Here is a 21193-nt window from a genome sequence, read left to right as displayed (position 1 = left end):
ATTTGTCATTAATGCAATTCCAAGATAGTTGTAAAGGTGAGATAGAATTCTATTTTTTAAGGTGATTCCGAGATAGTTGTTGAAAGCTCGGATTTGTGTTAGAACACAAGAGCTTGTTTAGACCCCAAATTAACAAATATGACTTGGTTGATTTTACTCTAACTTATCTAAGTGCGAAAACAAGAGTAAATGTGAGCGAACAAATAATAAAACTACTCTAAGCCATATTCAACAAAACACAACAGTAAAATGAAAGCTAAAAGAGTAGAGAAGAGAGATGCAAATACAAGATAACACGCCGATGTGTTATCGAAGAGGAAATCGAAGAATTCGGTGAAAAACCTTTCCGCCGCTCTCCAAGCTGTAAATCGATCCTCTAGACAATAAGTTCAGATACACGAATAGAAAAAGACCATCCAAGCCTAGTCTACCCAATGCACCTAAGCCCTCCAAGCTCCTACTCCAACAAGGCTTCTCGGAACCGTCTCTTGTCTAGCTTTCCGGATCCCGCAATGCGCCCGATTGCATCTGCCAAAGTTTGGCTTCTTCTAATGCTTCCCAGCAGCACCAAAAACTCACTGAACACTCAATATGGGTGTGTTAAGTGTTTAGGCTATCAACCTCTCAAGGATATAGAAATGGAGAGGTAGGAGTAGAGGAAAACCACAATGGATGGTGTGTAGAATTGTGGGTATGACAATCTCACACTCTAAATGGTTGAGGCTAGGGTTTTCTCTTCTGAAAAGCTCTCTACTCAATATGTGGGTAATAATGGTATATATAGTGTGTATAAGGATGTAGTGGAGCAGATAGGACAAAATAGCAAAATAGACTATTTCACGGGTATCTCGCAAGAAGGCCTTACCCTCGAGACATTCGCGAAAATCAGCTGTCACCATCTGTCATGACTCTTAGCATTCCAGTCATGTGCAAGGCACATGCATCACTGCACATGATGCTTAGTTGCGAGATACCCGTGAGAAATCTTGTGTCTTCACATGCTCGAGTCTTCACACACACTCTCTCTCTATCACATAACCCTTACAATAAAATCTCACATAAAGTACAGGGTATAAAAGATTGATCAAAATTATAATCAAATTTGGTACAGAATTAAAGCCAACACAAAATAGTTGTAAATCACAACTTTACAATCTCCCTATTTGGCTATTCCGTGACAAAACACCCTAAAACAGACTCTAGACTTAAACATGAGTTTGGGAACAGTGGTAAAACTCACTCACACCTAATCTAGAAGAACTTAATTATACAAGAACAGTCTTTACAGAATGACTACAATGATCATTTAACTAGTAAACGATCATCTGGACACAAAATGTAATTAAGTGCAAAGCAAGAACCAATTGCATGTGCAAAACACTTAACCAATGCAAAATACCAAAGTATTTGCATTAAGGATACACGATCCAACAAGGGCACAAGAGTGTAGTACTCAAGATAAACTATAAGTACAAAAAATGCTACAAAGTAATGAGATAAACACAAAGTACTGATTTAAATCAAAGTACACTTAAAACTTTAAAAAAAAGCAATGTAAATGAAAGAGTTCTAGACTATGGCATAAGCAAGTAAACAACTAAATCACAAAAAGGTTAACCAAAGAGTCTAAGTCTATGAAGTGCATGTGCTACACTATGCTCCGCTATGCTCTATGTATCTCCCCCTCAAAATGTGCTACTCCCCCTCAAAATTGTCTCCCCCTTTTTGACTGAAATGGCCAAAGAAGCTAGTCGACATGATGAGAGTGCATGATAGATGCAAGTCCGAATAACTTGGTGCTTATGTCTTGCATGGATTACATAATAATGTCTAACTTCTCATTAAGAGCATGAGAGTTAGAGCTTGAACTAGCATGAGGAGCATGACTCTCTTGCTTGGTTGCCTTTCGGTTATGACTAATGCTGGCACTAAGAGAATGCGTGCCGATTAGATTAGGTCGTGGGTATGGTCTCTCATCTTCCAACGAGTGAACACCTTTGAGCTTTAGAATTTTTGAGATAAGGCAACTGAAAGGAAGGCAGTTCCTTGAGGCGGTCCTCTCGGCAGTTTTTAAAAGGATGTGGAAGATATGCGAGCAAATGTCAATCTCTTCATGATGGACCAGGTCATGGAGAAATAAAGCTTGACCGAGATTCATGTAACCGGTACTTGAGAGAAGATAGAGGTTGTGGAACATGATTGATGTGAGCAGCCTCAATCCTGGTGATAGTGATGCAACATTCACCACTTTTCCATTGGAAGAGAATTTCAAGTTCTTTCCTAGAGTTTCTCGAAGAAAATCCTGCTCGGGATCTAACTCATCGTACACCGGAGGCTTTGGAAACATAGGTTGGTTAATGTGAAGAATGTTAGCAAGATAAGTTGGAGTTATTGAAAAATTCTTTCCTCTAGCTCAACATTTTAGCTCATCTCCCTCAGCAATGGCGTTCGCATAGAATTCTTTCACCATATTCTCGTATGGTTCATCAAAGCTTGATAGAATGAAATTCCAGTCCTTGGTAGTAAACCATTTTGGAATGCTTGTATCTAGAAGAGAGGTTTGGTCAACTGCTCTTTCAACCAGCAAGGGGCTATCTTTGAAATATTTCTTAAAATTCTGAGATGCGGCGTACAACTTGAATTTGTCAACATCATAAACCCCTATTGAAGATCTTGTCATCTTTGGCTTCGGGGTAAAACTGTCAAGATCTATCACTGGTTCTTTTCCTTTGTTACTTCCCCCTTTAACAACTGATTTCTTGTAGAGCAACATCTGCACAATAAACATAAAGCACAAGAAGAAAACAGAAACACAAAATAGACCACAAAAACTTGATTAGATTCAAGTTAGTCTAAAACAGAAGTAAAAACAGCTTAAAATTGAGTATAACAAACTCAAAACAACATGATATAAGCATTGAAACATGTAAACATAAACACATAGCATAAATAAATGACTGTGCATGTGTGTGCATGTGCTGATGCATGTGTGTGTGTGTGCTGATACATGTGTGTGCAGTAGGTGATGCATAGTATGGCATTGTGAGGCACAAAATGGGAAAAGTGTGTAAAACACATGCCCAATGATCAAAACACGTCAATCATGTTTAATCAAAGGTAAACCCAAGCATTGGAACTCATGAGTCCAAAACAACACAAGAATGTCACTAGGACATTTTGTCAAACACCTAGCATGCAACAGAGTTCTTCATGAAAAAACAATGCATGAACACAAATGAAAATGCCTAAATACATGCTTAGAATGCCACATGGGGCCAACACAGACACAGACACAGCATATGGGACTCACTCAACCTAATCCAAAATTTGAAAATATTTTGCTTAAAAATCATGAACCCAACCCTTGTTTCGAAAATCCACAAAATTTGTAACCCTAAGAAAATTTTTACATAATCTAAGACAAAAATGAAAAAAATGTTTAGAAAAAACATACCTTGAAGAGATCTTGCAGAGATTTTGCTTGGAAAAAGATGAGTTTTGAGTGAAAGAGAGTTTTAAGCATATGAAGTTTTGTGTCCTTGACCTTTTTGGTACTTTCGTAGGTAGTCTCAAGAATCATCCAAGCTTCCTTAGTGGGTCTTCACATGCGATATCCTGTGAAATTTATCAGTAGACACATCACAAAATATAGCGTTAATTGCTTTGCTATTGGCATTTTCCAACGCAAGAGCTGCCTTGTCCCATTCGGACTTGGCTGTTATGGGTCTAACATACCCATTCTCAACGGAATCCCATACAGACTCATCTATAGAATAAAGAAATGACCTCATACGAACTTTCCAAAAAGCATAGTTGCTCCCATCAAAGAATGGTGGAGTATTGAGAAGTTGTGATTGATCTATCACAAAAAGGGTTTTGGATCGCACTTAGGTCATGAAACCACACAACAAGTGCACCTGCTCTAATACCAATTGAAAGCTCGGATTTGTGTTAAAACACAAGAGCTTGTTTAGACCCCAAATTAAAAAATATGGCTCGGTTGATTTTACTCTAACTTATCTAAGTGCGAAAACAAGAGTAAATGCAAGCGAACAAACAATAAAACTACTCTAAGCCATATTCGACAAAACACAGCAGTAAAATAAAAGCTAAAAGAGTAGGGAAGAGAGATGCAAATATAAGATAACACGCCGATGTGTTATCGAAGAGGAAACCGAAGAACTCGGCGAAAAACCTCTCCACCGTCCTCCAAGCGGTAAATCGATCCACTAGAAAATAAGTTGGGATATACGAATAGTAAAAGACCCTCCAAGTCTAGACTACTCAATGCACCTAAGCCCTCCAAGCTCCTACTCCAACAAGACTTCTCGGAACCATGTCTTGTCTAGCTTTCCGAATCCCGCAATGCGCCCGATTGCATCTGCCAAAGCTTGACTTCTTCCAATACTTCCTAGTAGCACCAAAAACTCATTGAACACTTAGTATGGGTGTGTTAAGTATTTGGACTATCAACCTCTCAAGAATATAGAAATGGAGAGATAGGAGTAGAGGAAAACCACAATGGATGGTGTGTAGAATTGTGGGTATAAAAATCTCACACTCTCAAGGGTTGAGGTTAGGGTTTTCTCTTCTAAAAAGCTTTCTACTCAATATGTGGGTAATGATGGTATATATAGTGTATATGAGGATGTAGTAGAGCAGATAGGACAAAATAGCAAAACAGACTGTTTCGCGGGTATCTCGCGGGAAGGCCTTACCCACGAGACATTCGCGAAAACCAGCTGTCATCATCTATCATGACTCTTTGCATTCCAGTCATGTGCAAGACACATGCATCAATTCGTGGGATGCTTAGTTGCGAGATACCTGCAAGAAATCTTCTGTCTTCACATGCTTGAGTCTTCACACACTCCCTCTCTCTCTCTCTCTATCACATAATCCTTATAATAAAATCCCACATAAAGTACAAGGTATAAAAGATTGAACAAAATTACAATCAAATTTGGCACGGAATTAAAGCTAACACAAAATAGTTGTAAATCACAATTTTACAGTTGTAAAGGCTCTTAATCAATGCAATTCATCTTCTTCGTCAGCTGGATATCTTGTAAAAGACATTCATTCAATCTATTGTTGTTTACTTGTGAGCTACTCTTTCTGTCATATTAGGAGGTTGGGCAATGTTGTAACCCATGCCTTAGCAAAGAGAGTTAGCTTTTCTTTATCCTATTTTAGTTTGGATGGAGCATGTTCCTCCAGACATTATTCCCTTGTCGTTTTTGATTTTTCAATGACTTGATAAATAACATGCACTGATTGGTTCCTTAAAAAAAAATTGTACACTTTTTGCAAATGTTTACAACGTTGTTCACATTTTGTGCGTCTACAATGTAAGTTTACATTACTAGGACAATAATACAAGGTAAACTAAGAATTTTCCTAACCATTACTAGTAGAAAAATAAAATAATGTCAAGATCTATGGTTCCAAGCAAGAATAACTAAAAATTTACCAACTCAATTATTGTGAAAATTATAGTATTTCTAACATTTGAGGGGGGAAAAAATGTTGTGATAGTATATTAGTATCTGTTTGGGAACAACTTATTAAACTTTTTGTTGAAAATTTTTTGCTGAAAACTTTTTGTTAAAAGTTTTATAAAGTATACTTGTGTGCTATATGAGAAAAGTGAAAAGGTGAGACAAGCTCAAGTTAATATTGATTTTCTTTTAATATAACTTAACTTTGATGTGTCCAGATAAAATATAAAAAATTCACTTTGTTGTGTCCCAATAAAATATAGAAACTTAACTAGACTGTCATTTTATGGTTCATACTTGTTGTTTGTGTTTTCCTCTTTTAATGGCTCAAAGGGGGCAAAGTCATATAGAAGAGATGCATGGTTATGAAAGTTTTGGAGGAGTCAAGGGGCAATTGCCGCTCCTTGACACCCCTGGCTTCGCCCTTGACGCACAATATGGTAATCTAGGGAAAACCAATGAAATAATGTTTGGGAGATAAACATCTTGGGGAGAGTCCTTGAGTTGTTAATATAACATACAGCTACTTTACTTAACCCAAATGGCCTATGCTCACTGGATATAAACTCTACTATATTATATTAACTATTGATTCTTCTCATTAACGTGGAACTTTACTTTTAGGTATATACCCAATGAAAAATTGTCCCAATGTAAAAACCATTAGGGGAAAAGTTTCCTAATGAAGCAAATCTACTATAGTAAGAGAAGTTTTACAATCTCAGGAAAAATATTTTCCTAGAATTCATGACCTGTAGACAACTTATAGAGAAAACCTTTCACTACATTAGATCATTTGAACTCTTCAAATATATGGATCGCCTCCATGAATGATGCAACCTTGATCATGACTGAAATCTCTAATCATCTTCAAGAACTTCTTTAAGGTTTTCTTCATAATAGCAAGTCTATGGAGGAAGCTTTGGCTTCATGTTGTTTACCAATTGATGTTCAAATTTACTTGAAAGTTGAAACTCTCTAGTATGGTGGGATTTAGAGAAACTTGGTTACACAACCCTAGCAAAACAAACAAAGTTTTTTCCTCTATCAAAACCTCTCTAGGGATGCCTAATCATGTCCTTTAAATAGCACAACAAGCAATATGAGCTTTTTCATGTTGCAAATTATTAAATCTCACTTCTCAATAGATCGAGTAGGACTCGAGGAAACATAAAATTCACTTTGGGGCTTGATCCATTGAGTAATCAAGGCTAGAGTTAAGCCTATTGAAAATCCATTTTCTTGAGTTGTTCTTGAGAAATCTTTAGGCCTTCAACTAGATCTTCCATTGTCACTTTAAGGCACATCAAAACTCGTGATTAGATTCGTAATTTGACACATTTATACATAGCGAAGATGTTCACTAAGAAGAGTCTATGCATGGATACTTAGTAGACTTTACTGTAGGTAGGTACTTTGGGATCGGTTATATTCCTTGTACTTGTAACCCCAATCTTTCTTTGTGGATTCTTAAAGTTGGTGGTTGCCTTAAACCACCGATGGCGTTTTTTCCCATTAGGGTTTTCCTCATCATGACCATATCTTTGTATCTTTAAATTTACTTTTACATTGCATGAAATTTAGTTTGGAAATATGGTAGTGCCTAATACAATATAATTTGACAATTGCACAATTAGACTAATTTAATCAACATAGATTCTTAGGAAAAAAAAAAAACTAATCAACATAGATAATTGTTTACAATTAATTGTGGGTGATAGGCCAAGGATGTATTGATCCCTTTGGTAAATTAATTAATTAAGTAGCAAAGTACCACCACACACCCTTGGTGCAATGGTCATTCCACAAGTATAAGTGTTTGTGGGATGTGGGGGCAAGGACTGGGGTTCAAGTCTCTAGGAGGGAGCTTCACACACATATACATTTAGATTATGTTAGAGTAGAATTCTATCTTGTATCAAAGAAAAAAAAGTAGCAAAGTTAATTAATTAGACTCAATTACATGCAATAAGCATGGTGGCACAAACAAATTACCAACTAAATTAAATGCAGAGAAATAAATTTGACATAAGTGATTTGTTTAAAAATGGGGAAAACCACCGAGGCAAAACCCTACCAGGTGAATTTAAGGTCATCGCTCTGGAGAATCCACTATTATCAAAACAAGCGATTATAAGTAAAAGGAATACCAGTACCTAATACCAATCTACACTTGAACCCTCATCCCAATACCCAATTAAACTTGTGATGTAGTGACAATCTCTCATTTCAATGCACGGCTCCTAGTATGTGACTAACTAATTGATACACAGATCCAAGTACGTGACTAACACACCAACTTGAGGAAGATGTTGGTTACAAAGTTCTTCAATTCATCCAACCATAAAGATCAAGAAGCTCATTGGTTACAAAAACCTTGGCGCAAAGACGCAATAACTTCTACAAAGAATATGATGAACTAGGGAAAATTGTCTCTGGTCACAATATGCATGAATAATCACCTTGCATCACCTTTGACAGCCCTTAAAATAACCCTTATATATTTCTAGGATTGTGAGAAAAGAAATCCTATACAAATACACTTAAATATGCGTGAAATCAGATCTGAAAAATCTGAATTTCGTAATTCTCGATTGATACAGCTTCTGTCGAGCTGCTGTCGAGATCCATCATTAAACCTTGATAGATATGTTTTTGTTGAGATATCTGTCAAGTTTTAATGAACAACACTTTTTTACTTGTTTCTTGGACAGATTTGCATGGTTTCAATACTAAACCTTTTTGTTCATATTATAATTCAGTTTGAATTCCTTGAATGATATTGGTAATGACTGGAGTATCATATTCACTTGGGATTCTCCATCAATGTCGGCACGTAAAACCTCTAATGTATTCAGATTAGAGATCATTGTAAGACAATTCTCTCTCACTGAACTACCTTCAGCCATTTTGGTATTATAAATTTGCCTCATGGTTTCTTGCCTTGCTGAACAGCCTTACTCACCAAATATCTCCTTTAGACTATGCATAATATCTGAAGCTAGTTCTACATCCTACATTTGATGCTGTAGAACATTTGAGATGGATGCTAGGATATAGCACTTGACCATTTCATTAGATTTCTGCCAACGATCATATCATTTTTTTTCCTCAGAAGGAGCATCTAATGAAGGAAAGCTAGGACATGGTTGAGTAAGCACATATTTGTGCTCTTCAGTAGTTAAAACAATGTCCAAATTTCTTTTCTAGTCAACATAGTTGGATCCAGTCAGTTTGTTTTGATTAAGAATAGAAACAAGTGGGCTAAATGATGCCATGTTCAAATCTGAAAAGAATAAACATGAATATAATAAGTAAACTGGATATTATCAATTTAGCATATAGCATATAATATAAAACCTTAATAAAACCATAAAATAATATATGCAACGACAACTCAATCCCATGTTTAAAATTCCTTGGAAGTAAGTAAATTATAAACACTATGATTGATTGAAAACTATTCTCATTATTAGTGCTATCATGATAACTCTTTTCAAACACTAATAATATGCCGTTTTTCCTTTAGCCTCTAAGTAATAATGACATAACTTCGAAGGGAGGTTAACATTAAACTTAGTCTAGTGTACACCATTGACTGAATTCTTTGTGAGTCATTAAGTAATTCCACGGTAGCATGGTCGTTTTTAATGTAAAAACACATATTATTCATCATTAAGAAGTTTAACCTGTAGTATCATGAATTAAACACCCTCCGAAGGGAGTAAGGCATATACGCCAGGGCGAAGTGCTTAATCACACTACTACAAACCATCAATGGAGGTCGTGAGATCCAACTCTTGTATCTCTCTCCCACTAGATGTTTTAAAATAAAAGTTTTTAAATTTAAAACATGCATAAACAAATTACACATAGCTTTGCTATTTTATATATGTAAAAACACTTAGATAAAATTATGGTTGTTCGATTGATCCTTGACAGATTCTCGATCGATCGAGAAAAAGTTCTATGAAGCTCGATTGATTCTCGACAGATCCTTGATCAATCGAAAAAACTTCTGTCAACTCGATAGATGCTCAACAGATTCTCGATCGATCGAGCTTCGCGAATTTTCAATTTTCTAGAATTTTTCTAAGACAATTTTTAACGTTTTCATGTACAAAAATAACCATCATATGATCATAACGAACATAAATTGATATCAAAACTGAATTTCATTGATGCTATAGCCTTAACGTTCAGTTTAACATACTTAAACTCAAAATTAAACAACATCATAACATCAATATCAGTTTTAGCAAACAATAATTTCAACAAACATGCAGAAAACTATTTTCTAACAACATGAAATCATTGTTACCAATTCCAAAACTCAAAACATGTTAAACAGATATGAAAATGAAGACCACTCTGATACAATTTGAAGGAAATAGGCATGCTTGTAACGCTTACAAAACACAAAATATATGCAGCGAAAAAATAACGGATCTACTTCATTCATAAAAGTTAACATGTATTATATAAGTTTCAGAATTTGAGAACAAGAGAGTGTATCTTGGAGCGGTGAATTTCAAAACCGAAGATTAGAAGCACTTGGAAACACTTTCAATCTTCACTCTAGTTCCACTAACGCCCAAGATGTGTGGTCTCTCAATCAGTTCCAAAGGGAGAATGTCAAGGACTGTCTAACACTTCTTACACCACTTCACCATAGTGTTCTTACAAAATCCTCTATAGAAAATTCTGTATGTTTCTCCCTTTGTATCTAACTGATTATCTAATTGGACTAGCCTTTTTGGCCTTTCCAATTGGGCTTAAGTGTGTGGCTTGGAGTAGGACCAATAAGACACTAGCTCCAATTGGCCTTGGGCTTTTCTGTCAACTCTTGACAAGTCCAAAGTTACCATTAACTATATTTAATACCACTCTATAAATATAGTTGCACTTTAGGCCTTATTTATAAATTATATCCTAAGATTTTATTGTACATGCAACCCCTTCATAAAATATTCGTAGTAATACAAAGTCATGAAAGAAGACTGCCACTTTGAGAGAAAAGAGAATGATTCTTTCCGATCGTATAAATATTTTCTCCCTAGGGTGGAACTTAGTTGTTTACTAATTCAATATAACTTTCAATATATGTCGCTTACAGGCAAGACCAAATGCAAGTAGATGAGTCAAGTGCTTAAAGAATTTTCTACACCTATGTCAACAAGAAATATTATTTTAAAAAATCAATACAATATCTAATAATTGAAATGTATTTACTATTGTTACGCTCCTGTTGAGCCACATTAGCACAACATTTCAGTTTATTTTTATCAACTTCGGTCCAGTTTAAACCGTGTTAGAGATTGAACTATTTATAAGAAGCACTAGAAACAAATTCAAATCATACTTTACATTATTTTACAAAATACATCACCTTATATATATATATATATAGTAATTTAATTAAGAAACATTTGTGTTTCTAATCATCATGGTCTTTAAACCTGGACTAGATCCGGTCCGGGTTAATTGTGAACCGTTTAGGAAAACGGTTTTTTATATACAAGAACCGGGTATGTAAACAATATGAGAGAATCGCTTGAACTGAGGTCTAACCTGAAAAACCATTCAAATAGTAAGTCGGTTCAACCGTATGTTTGTGAAGAAATTTGCTTTCTGATCTGAAATTTTGGCATGGATCTGAAGTGAGAAAAAAAATAAAAAGAGAAAATGATGAAGAAGATCCAAAAAATGAAGCAAAAAATATAAGAAGCACCAATGGTATGGTGAGACTGAGATGAGATGAGTCGCAGACATGAGGAGGAAGAAGGAGATGGGAGTAAGAGCTGGCGCTGGAAAACTATGTAAAGGAAGTAAAGCATCACAAAAGGGAAGTAATAATGTGAAGAGATAAATTTGAAATAACGTGGGTGGGAGTTAGAATATAATAATGAGATTAAAATTGAAAATGAGTTTTGAAAAATGCAAATGGTCAAATACCTCATAGTTTTTTTTTGTTTTTTTGTTTTTTAATTTTTATTTTGATGAACGTCAATTACTCCATTGTACTAGTAGTACTACTTTATTTACTAAAAGTCCTAAGTTTTTACTCCCTTTTTTTCCCTTCTTTTTTTTATTTTTTATTTTTAAATCTCATCATCTCTACTTTTATTTGGATTTTTTTAAAAATATTATAGGTAATTCATTAATTTATATCATTTAGGTATAATAAGAATAAGTAATAATCTTTTATTTGAAAGTTTGTTTCAATTTTTAAAAATATTTTAGTCAAATTTGCTAATATTTACAAATTTAATATCTTTATATTTATTTTATTTTATTATAAAATTAATTATGACGTTATCACGGTTCAACCTTGGTCAAACCTTTAAAACCTTGAACCTCTCTCTATAACTGTTTTTTGAACGGTTCGGGTCTGAAAACCATGTTAATCATACTTTACATTATTTTACAAAATACATCACCTTATATATACACACACACACACATACACTAATTTAATTAAGAAACATTTGTGTTTGTAAACAGTGACATTAATGTTCTTTTATTCTATAGGTTACAGACATTATTCCTTGAGGAATTTCTTAAGCCAATGAGCAGACAATTTGGGATACCTTTTCAACCCATTTTTGTAGTCTACATAGTTGATACCAAACCGAACGGTGAAACCTGAACTCCATTCAAAATTGTCCAATAATGACCATGCAAAATATCCCTTCACGTTAACACCATCCCTACATCGAAAAATAGATCAATTGGACTTTAGAAACAACAATTTTCATAATTGTTAATACAGCATGTTGATATTAGTACTAAGAAAGTCATATTATCATTTGATTTGAAAGAGAGAGGTCTTTTCTTCTTACTTGATAGCCTTATGAAGATAATGAAAATGACGATAGTGATAATCAATTCTATAGTTGTCTGCAAGAGCATCCTTAAGCGGCAATGTAGCATTATTGAGCTCATCAGTTCCTATTACATAGGCAAAATTTTTAGACTCAGATGGAAATCAAACTACCATTCTTTTCAGATTTTATATGGCTATGGTTAATACCATGACTTTATGCAACCATAAATGAAAAGTTCAACAGAAAATTACCATTCTCAGTAATAAAAATTAATGGGTCATGGTACTTTTTCTTTGCGTATAATAGAATCTTTCGAAATCCTCTTGGATAGAGATGGAGCCAATCTGAAGCAGCCTGAAAGATTTTAAATTCATTATGGATTCCGTGTAAAACTCTCTCTTTAAAGCCTCTAATGAAACGATGCCACATCATTCTTTTTTCTTTTTTCTTTTTTCAAATGGGAGAATAAGGAATACCACACTCAATAACAAATTAACAACTTAAAATCCTATACATCCTGATTGTTCAAATTTTTTTAGAAAAACAAAAGGTTAAAACCCCAACGCCATAGAGGCCATAAAAGTACTCACCGAAAACACCAACTGGAAGGAGAAGCTGCAAGTGATTTTCAAAATCTCTAGAGTTATCACAAGTTAACATGTTTTTTAAACTACTTACACAAAAAAACTAATTTGTATTTTTTTTTTACAAAATAAAAATTTTACTTTAATTTAATTTAAGTGTATGTGTGTATATGTTTTTTCTTTCTCAAAAAAAAAAAAAAAAAAAAAAAAGATCAGAATTTTTTTTATCAATTAGGTATTACATATTTTTATCGTGGAAATCTGTTTCTTCAAAATTTTTTCTACAAATACTACTGGATGTTGCTACTTATTCATCAGCCTGGCATTATGGTCAATTCCCTTCAATGAACTTGTTTTAATTAATCAATTTAATTTGTATCTTATGTCCATCAAATGAAATATTTTTCATCCACCTGAAATGGAAATTAACTATTTGTTGCTTTTCAATTTAGTCTGACGCAATGGGTTTCGAGAAAGGAGATTAGTGAAAGGCTTTTCATACTTCATTGCATTTTTCAAACTATGTGTCTCTATTTTTAGGATTAATAAAATACTTTAATTTAGGATTAATTAAGAGAATTTCTGGCGGCTTATCCTAGCTATTAATTTGGATTCCCGATGAGTTCTCCAATCATATTTCTACGGCATTGGGTTGTTTTTGGTTTTTTTTTTTTTTTTTTTAAATTTAAATCTGAAAAATATAAGGATTTACTGGGTTGTAATTTGTAATTATTGAAGTGTTACAACCATAATTTTTGGAATTATTTAGAATATTATTTTTTATTACTTTTATAATTTTTGGAATTCTTTAGAATCTTTGTTGTCATTTTCTAATCAACCTAAACATCTATGTAAACCACACACAATCTGTTAAATGAAAATGACATTCGTCTCACATAATTACTCTTCTTTCAGTATCATACTATATACCTTAGAGAATGATGCTAATAAACAACTATTATTATTATTATTATCTTTAAGTTGTGAAAAATTTAAACCATTTAAGAATTTTCATAACAGAAAGAAAAAAATTGAATCAAACTTTTGTAACCATCTTGAGATCAATATCAATCGTATGTTTGTTCATTTTCATACATACCTTTGGACCGATGGGGATCCCATTGCGCTCAGCTGCCACAAAAAAGAAAAAAAGATAAAGATAGAGGTCTTGTTTGTACTTGTGAGTTACATAAGAAAATCAAAATCACGGCTCGAAATGTTTGAGTTCATACTAGTAAGATTAGCTCGAAAATCTGTCAAGTAGCTACTTGCGTTTTTGGCATTGGAGTGATGTGAATTGGCTGCATAATTAGCAGTATAGTAGTTCAGTCCTAGAAAATCCAATGACCCTTTTACTAGCTTGGATTGCTCTTTCGTGAATTTGGGTAATCGGTTGCCTACAAGAGATCGCATGCTATGTGGATAGTCACCATTGGTTAGGGGATCCATAAACCTGCCACAACCCATGAAATTTTAAGTCTTTATTGTACCTATTATATTAAACTGCTAAGGGTTTTTCTATTCTTTGTAATTAACTAGCAAATAGTGTAATAGATGTCCACAACAAAAAAGCATTTAGTTCTATTATACTTACCATCCAAACTTGAAATCAAGGGCTCTTAGCGCAGCATCACGGTCGTGCCTCGAGTTAGAGAACGGCACATACCAATTTGTATTTAGGGATATACCTATAATGCCTTTCTGTGCTTCCTGCACTTAGTGAAAGGTTGCTTGTTAATAAAGACACACTCAAGCTAATGGATGTATATTTTTGTCAATTTCACACTAACGGAAAAGATAATTTCACACTAACGGAAAAAACATGTTTAACTTTAATTTATTTAAGTTTATCCTCATTGCAAATAGTTTTCAAATAAAGTACCTTAGATTGTCTTGTATCAAGTGCAATGCAACCATGTTTATTGAATGGATTACAATTTTCATGCAAAAAAAAAAAGTAGTAAAATTAACATAATAAAAATTTGGTGCATGGAACCTGATACTTTTGCTTATACACTTTGACAGCCAATGCATGAGCAAGAAGCTGATTATGTGCCGCCAAATACGGCTCTGTTCCGGAATCTCCACCAGTGCAATTTAACTGCTGCCAACTAGAACATCGACCCGGTGGTGATTGGCCCCTAACAAAACCTTGACTGACGTAGCTTAATGGTTCATTTAATGTGATCCAATGCTTGACACGATCACCAAATTCTTTAAAGCAAAGCTCAGCATAATCTTGAAAATCATCCCTAAACATAGACATGCAAAAGTCTCCAAAATATTTAATAATTGACAATGTACTAATCAATTTTGAATTTGTATGTGAGCTCATCATTTATAGCATAAATAAATGATTTGAACTGGGATATCTCTAATCTCTATTTGAATTACTAGAAAGTAATAACTAGTTAAGCTATAAAGTTCTTGGTAGCAAAAAGATTTTATGTAGATTAAAAATTTTCTTTGTTAGTATAATACATTTGTGAATTGATAAAAAATAATAAATAAATTAAAAATTTATGAAATTACACTTTCTTTACTGATTTTCAATTCAATCATCTAAAATCCACATTTCTCATTTTAAACTCAATAATTCTGTAAGAAAATGACCTAGCAACTTCACAAATAAGTCACACTAATTAAAACTAATAATAATCAAAATGGGTAATCAATCTAAATTAAAAATTATAATCACAGCGAAATTTGTGAGAAGTATACTAATTAGAATTTGGATGAATTGAATAGTTGATCACAGTGTAAATTAACCACTTACAGAATATGAGGACTCAAAAAACCACCATACTCATCTTCCAATGTTTGGGGAAGATCCCAATGAAAGAGAGTCACAAAAGGCAGTATACCTGCATTTACTCATAGCAAACAACAGTGAATTAATAGTGCATGATAATTTGATGACTTATGATGGAATTTAAGAATCATTCATGACCTCTGTCTAGGAGCTTATTGATTAGTTTGTTGTAGTATTTGATTCCTTCCCTATTTACACCTTCAGATAGTTTTCCTTCTGAAATGAGTCTCAAAAATGAGATTGTTAGGAACATAATATAGTCACAAAACAATAGTCATTCCATTCCAGCCTAAGATGTGTACTTGATGTACCCATTTTTATGTCCTTGTAACCGGATGGTTTTAACCTTTTATGGAATTATAAAAAGGGTAATCTTACTTGGTAGTACTCGAGACCATGAGATTGAGAATCTGTATGCATCTAAGCCCATATTTTTCATAATCTGAACATCTTCCTGTAGTGTTAAATCACAAAGAATATATAAATTTTTAGAAAAGTTTGAGTTGAGGATTTCTTATATTGTGATTATCTTGGATTTGGTTAGATATGCTCAAAAATTAGTGGAAAACATAATTTATTTTTATAAGTACATGTGGCAAACATAATTGGACCCTAAAAATGTATTAAAAAAAGTCAAAACACAAATGTCAATTAACGGCTTATTAGGAGCTAATTAGTATGAGTGGTCTTCTATTGAATTTTTATTATGAACAGAACAACATATATACCTCGTAGCGATGATATTGATCAACAGCTACGTCTCCATTGCTTCCATCCTTTATCTTACCTGCAATTTCGTTGTAAGGATTTTTTTTTTCTCTTACTATTTAAGAACTAGTAATTAGAGCAATAAGAAAAATGGAAATAGTTCCTAGGACTCCTAACCATAACATAGACAATTTACTTCTAGTTTGGAGTTCAGTTATGAAGAAAATAAATACCAAAACATAAAGATGTGAAGGTTTATTGTTTACATTATTGTTCTTCTTTCGTTCCCTCTTTTTTTTTTTTTTTGGTTCTTTTTAAAATATCAAATGGGGATAAGTATTCTCAAACTCCATTATAGGTCTTGTTTTTTTGAGAATAAACAACAGCATCATAAGTCTTGTCAAAACAAAATAAATGGTGTAAAATCGGTAGATATTGTTAGGTCATTAATATTTAAATAAAAATTATTAATTTTTTTATATTTATTTAACTTATTTATTGATAATTTTTATTTTAACTTATTTAAATAAAAATCATTAGTACTTTTAATTATCAATACTTTAAATTTTGCACCAAATCTAAATAAAATTGTTAAATTTTTTAACAATATTTGAATATACATTTTTAATATAATTTTGATATTTATTTAGCATATTAATGACGCATAAAAATCTAGTAACTTATTGTTAAATTTTTGAAGAATCTTGTAATGAAATCACCCTAAAATTTTCAAAGAATCTCAATGATGTTCCCTTTACACAGTAAGTTCTTTTAATTTACTTTTCCACAGTAGGACAATGAGTCCCCTTTTATATATATATATATATATATATATATATATATATATATAAAAGTGCTTGTGGGGGTGTGAGTGGTAAGGGATAGGGTTTAAGTCTCCAAGAGGGAGCTTCACACACATATACACTTAGATTAGGCTAGAGTAGAATTCTATCTTGAATCAAAGAGAGAGAGAGAGAGAGAGAGAGAGAGAGAGAGAGAACTTTTTATTACCAACAACAGTGTTCAATTTCAATCGTTACAAATTACTCTATACTAAAATTCCTCATTTTCAACTCATGCATGAGTGAAGGCTTACTATCCAATAAAAAAAAAAATGCATCACATTACTAAATTAGGCTATAAATTCCCATTAAAAAAAATTAGACTATTCACACATTAACAAATACTAATAACAAAAAATTGAAACATCTGGTATATGATACATAAACAATCATAAACTTTTTTCTGTTAATAATTTGATAGTTAGGAGAGAGAATTTGAATTTTGAATATCTCATTTAGAAACACTAGCAAGTTTCTCTCAAAAAAAAAAAAAATACTAGCAAGTATCAACCAATTAAGCTATAAGAGTTTTGACAAAAAATCTTGTTTTGTTCAGAATATTTAGGTTATATGTTTAGATTCCAAATTTATGTATGTTGGCATACGAAGAACAAAAACATATCCAGGTTAGGTGTTAGACATTGCTCAAAGATTGTTCAAGTCAAGATTCAAGAACTATCAAGCTGCAGAAAGAAGAAGTAAGTTTTAGTGAAGCTTGACCGATCGGAAAAAAGGCTCGACCAATCAAAAGTAGCAATATGTAGAACTTTAATCAGGCATAAAGCTCGTGAAAATGTTTAGGGTTTAAGTCAAACACTACATAGTATAAAAAGAAAACTCTAACTACATTTCAGAAGTTCTTAGAAGTTTTGTGAGTTATTCCTATGAAAGTTTTGAGGTTTCTATAGCTTTTTAACTCAACAAGCATCCACTAGAACGAGATCTACAATCAAGATCTGGTGGAAACAAATTGGTGCATAAAGATCTACTATTGATGGTGATCTAAAATCTTTGAGTGGGATCTCAAAGTCACAAACATATGTTTGTGTTCAGCAAATTCAGATAGAATAGTCTGTGGAGTCGAAGTTGCACGTGGTCGTGTGAGTAAGATCTACAAGAGGGAGCCTTAGATTTTAGGAAGAAAATCTATTTAAATTTTCATTCTATTATAGTGAATTTGTTTACCTTAAGGATAGCTAAGTTAAATCTTTTTCAGGTTTTTACCTTGAAACTGTTGGTTTCATTGGTCTTCTTGGGTCATCATATTGCTTGTTTTCTTTACTTTTCTGCTCTAAGTAATATGATTGTATATTTTTAACCTAAATATGAATAATAAACTTAAGAATCCACTTGGTTAATTAATTAGGTTAAACAATCTGAGTATACATGAGTTTAAACAAACAAACACACACGACATTAAGATCTTCCTAATTTAAAATGAATTATTTTATGGTTCAAATTAAATACTATATATATAAAGGTGGCTTACCATCCATACCAAATGGCTTTATTCAACGCCTTTATTTTCCTAGTTTTTTTTAATAGAAAGAAGGTAATTTTCCTCACTAATTTTGACATGTTCATAGTTTGCCCTTGCCAAGTATATGTATGTCATTTTTGTTTTTGTCATTTTCCAATAAGGTAAGCCTTCAGACGCACAAAATTATGATTTGCATGACCTTTACCATACTAATTTGGCTCACAGGTTTTCACATTATACAGAAGCTCTGTTAACCAAGATTGTATACTCTAGCCTCCTAGAGGCTGGAGCTGATTCTGCGAAAAAAGTCAAGGCCAATGTAAAACAGGAAGAAGTAAAAAGAATTTTATAATGCCACTTCTTGTACAGAGAATTAAGCAACTATTTTGCTTGGTCCAAAAACCACATGCTTTGATTTAAATCCTGTTAAACTTGTTACATAATTTAGACCTCTGTAAACTCATATTGTTTAACCTTATTTGAAGCCAAGTTATTACTTAGTTCAATTAATCAAATCTAGGTTAAATAGTTAACAATCATATCACTAGAACTAGAAATGTAAAGAACACAAGTGATATGATGACCCAAGAAAACTAATAAAACAATCCAGTTTCAAGGAAAAAAAATCTGGGAATGATTTAACCTAAACAATCTATAAGGTAACAATGCACTAACAGAATTGAAGTTTTTACAATAAACTTAACTCTAAATCTACTGCTACCTCATGTAGTACTTACTCACGTGACCATATGCAACTTTGAATTCACGGACTCTTCTATTGTGAATATGTTGTATACAAACACTCCAGTTTGTGACTCCAAGACCACCCTTGAAGGTTTAGATCTCTATCACCTTTGATGACTAGTAATGGTAGCAACTTCTACAGTACCGGATCTTGAGTTTCTTCAAGAAATATTGCCGGTAGAAGATTTGAGAGAGCTTTGGATACAAAAACCCTAGATCTACAATTGGAGGCACAAGATGCGCTCTTCTTTCTCTAAAAACCAATCTTAGGGTTAGGTTATAACATCCTTTAAATATTGCAATAAGCAAATCACAATTTAGGCCTCAAATGGACAAGTTTGGCCTAATGGGCTGAACTTAAAATTTTGCAGAACCGCATGTCAATCGGTTGAGCGTTCTTCTCGATTAGTCGTACCTGGTATGTTTCGAATTTCTTGAACCTATAGCTTCCTAATTCGTGTGTTTAGACTGTATCACCTTGAGTATTGTCTAATCATATCTATAGACCTAAAAATCTATATTTAGACAACTTTGTGCTCACGATTTAACAATAGTTCTAAACTTCTAGAACCTAACAAAACTCTTGAAATCCTCAAAACTAGTTATCTCAATTTTCTAACAACTCGCATTGAGTTTGTTTGTTTGGTTCTTGAGGTAAGAAAAATGATCTTCTTCATTTGAAAAGGATCCATTTTGATAATAAGATGATTAATGAGTCTAATTCAAATTCAAATAATACAATTAATGAGTCCCAATTCAAATATCACTTCATTAATTCTCCCCAAACCATCATTACAAATCAATGATTTAATTTGTAATAGTTGTACACACCTTAAATTTAGTTGATTTATTATATTTGTAAATCCCTACAATTTAGCTAATTTATTTTTTTGGTAAGAAAATAATGAAGGTTCTACAAATTTTACTACATAAAATTTATATATGGATGTGACAATGTATGTGATTAATAGGTTTCAACCACTTAATAAATGAATGTTTGAAATATGTTTTAATAATTAGTAAAAAATAAGTTTGTTTGCTTCACAACGTAAAATTCACAATTTCCCTAGCATTACTTTTGTTGTAATTGTTAATCCCTACAATTTAGGGAATTGTGTCTATAATTTTTACCACACAATTTGACAACAAAGTTGAGGAGACAAGCTATTACTAGTTCTCTTCTGAGTCTATCACTTACAACATCGTATTACCTACGATTATTTTAAATGACAGAAACTCCTAATTTTGTTTTTTTTATTAATATTTAACAATAATGATTCATAATAACTTTTATAAATCTAAAATATTATTTTACTTAAATTTTTAAAGAACATGATAATTTGTAAATTGTAGAACACTGTGAGAGAGGGAGAGAGAGACCTGGATATCTATGAGTGAAAGTGTCCCATCCACTTGGTCCTCTACCACCTTCATTTGCTGCACCTTCATACTGCAAATTTGAAAGAACACACGTGCGCGTAATTAACATAGAGGAAATTGTGATACAAATTAACATGGAAGAAATTGTGACATTATTACCTGATAAGCCGCCGCTGCTGTCCCAAAAATAAAACCTCTGGGAAAACTGGTCCGGTTGAGTGAAGCAGTGTCATAGCTTGGTGAAACAGCAATGCCATTAGTCAGTGAGCCAAGAAGAACTAGGAGGCCTAAGACTGGATAGCCTTGAAAGGCCAT

The 21193-nt window shown here is 33.0% G+C and overlaps 1 protein-coding gene across 1 annotated transcript; it reads right to left on the bottom strand.

The window, feature by feature from the left end:
- Positions 1 to 12042: 12042 nt before the first annotated feature.
- On the bottom strand, positions 12043 to 21193 carry LOC142608008 (beta-glucosidase 12-like). Its single transcript, XM_075779710.1, has 14 exons — positions 21038 to 21193; positions 20879 to 20948; positions 16453 to 16511; positions 16103 to 16178; positions 15863 to 15940; positions 15689 to 15776; positions 14909 to 15164; positions 14507 to 14622; positions 14145 to 14365; positions 14012 to 14043; positions 12928 to 12930; positions 12580 to 12682; positions 12344 to 12452; positions 12043 to 12211 (listed from the first exon to the last, which is right to left on the bottom strand). Exons 1-14 carry the CDS (start codon positions 21191 to 21193, stop codon positions 12043 to 12045), a joined length of 1536 nt encoding a protein of 511 aa, XP_075635825.1.

Source organism: Castanea sativa, chromosome 8 (assembly GCF_040712315.1).
Source record: "Castanea sativa cultivar Marrone di Chiusa Pesio chromosome 8, ASM4071231v1".
In the NCBI taxonomy this organism is placed as follows: Eukaryota; Viridiplantae; Streptophyta; class Magnoliopsida; order Fagales; family Fagaceae; genus Castanea; species Castanea sativa.
The sequence above is the reverse complement of the archived record's forward strand: the minus strand, read 5'-3'. Positions and strand labels throughout refer to the sequence as shown.

Coding starts and splice junctions, on each gene's coding strand:
- LOC142608008 (XM_075779710.1), bottom strand. CDS start 21,193: ATGGCCTTTCAAGGCTATCCAGTCTTAGGCCTCCTAGTTCTTCTTGGC. Junction 15,165..15,688: donor TTTTTGAGTCCTCATATTCT/GTAAGTGGTTAA, acceptor GTCTATGTTTAG/GGATGATTTTCAAGATTATG. Junction 14,366..14,506: donor CTTGATTTCAAGTTTGGATG/GTAAGTATAATA, acceptor GGGTTGTGGCAG/GTTTATGGATCCCCTAACCA.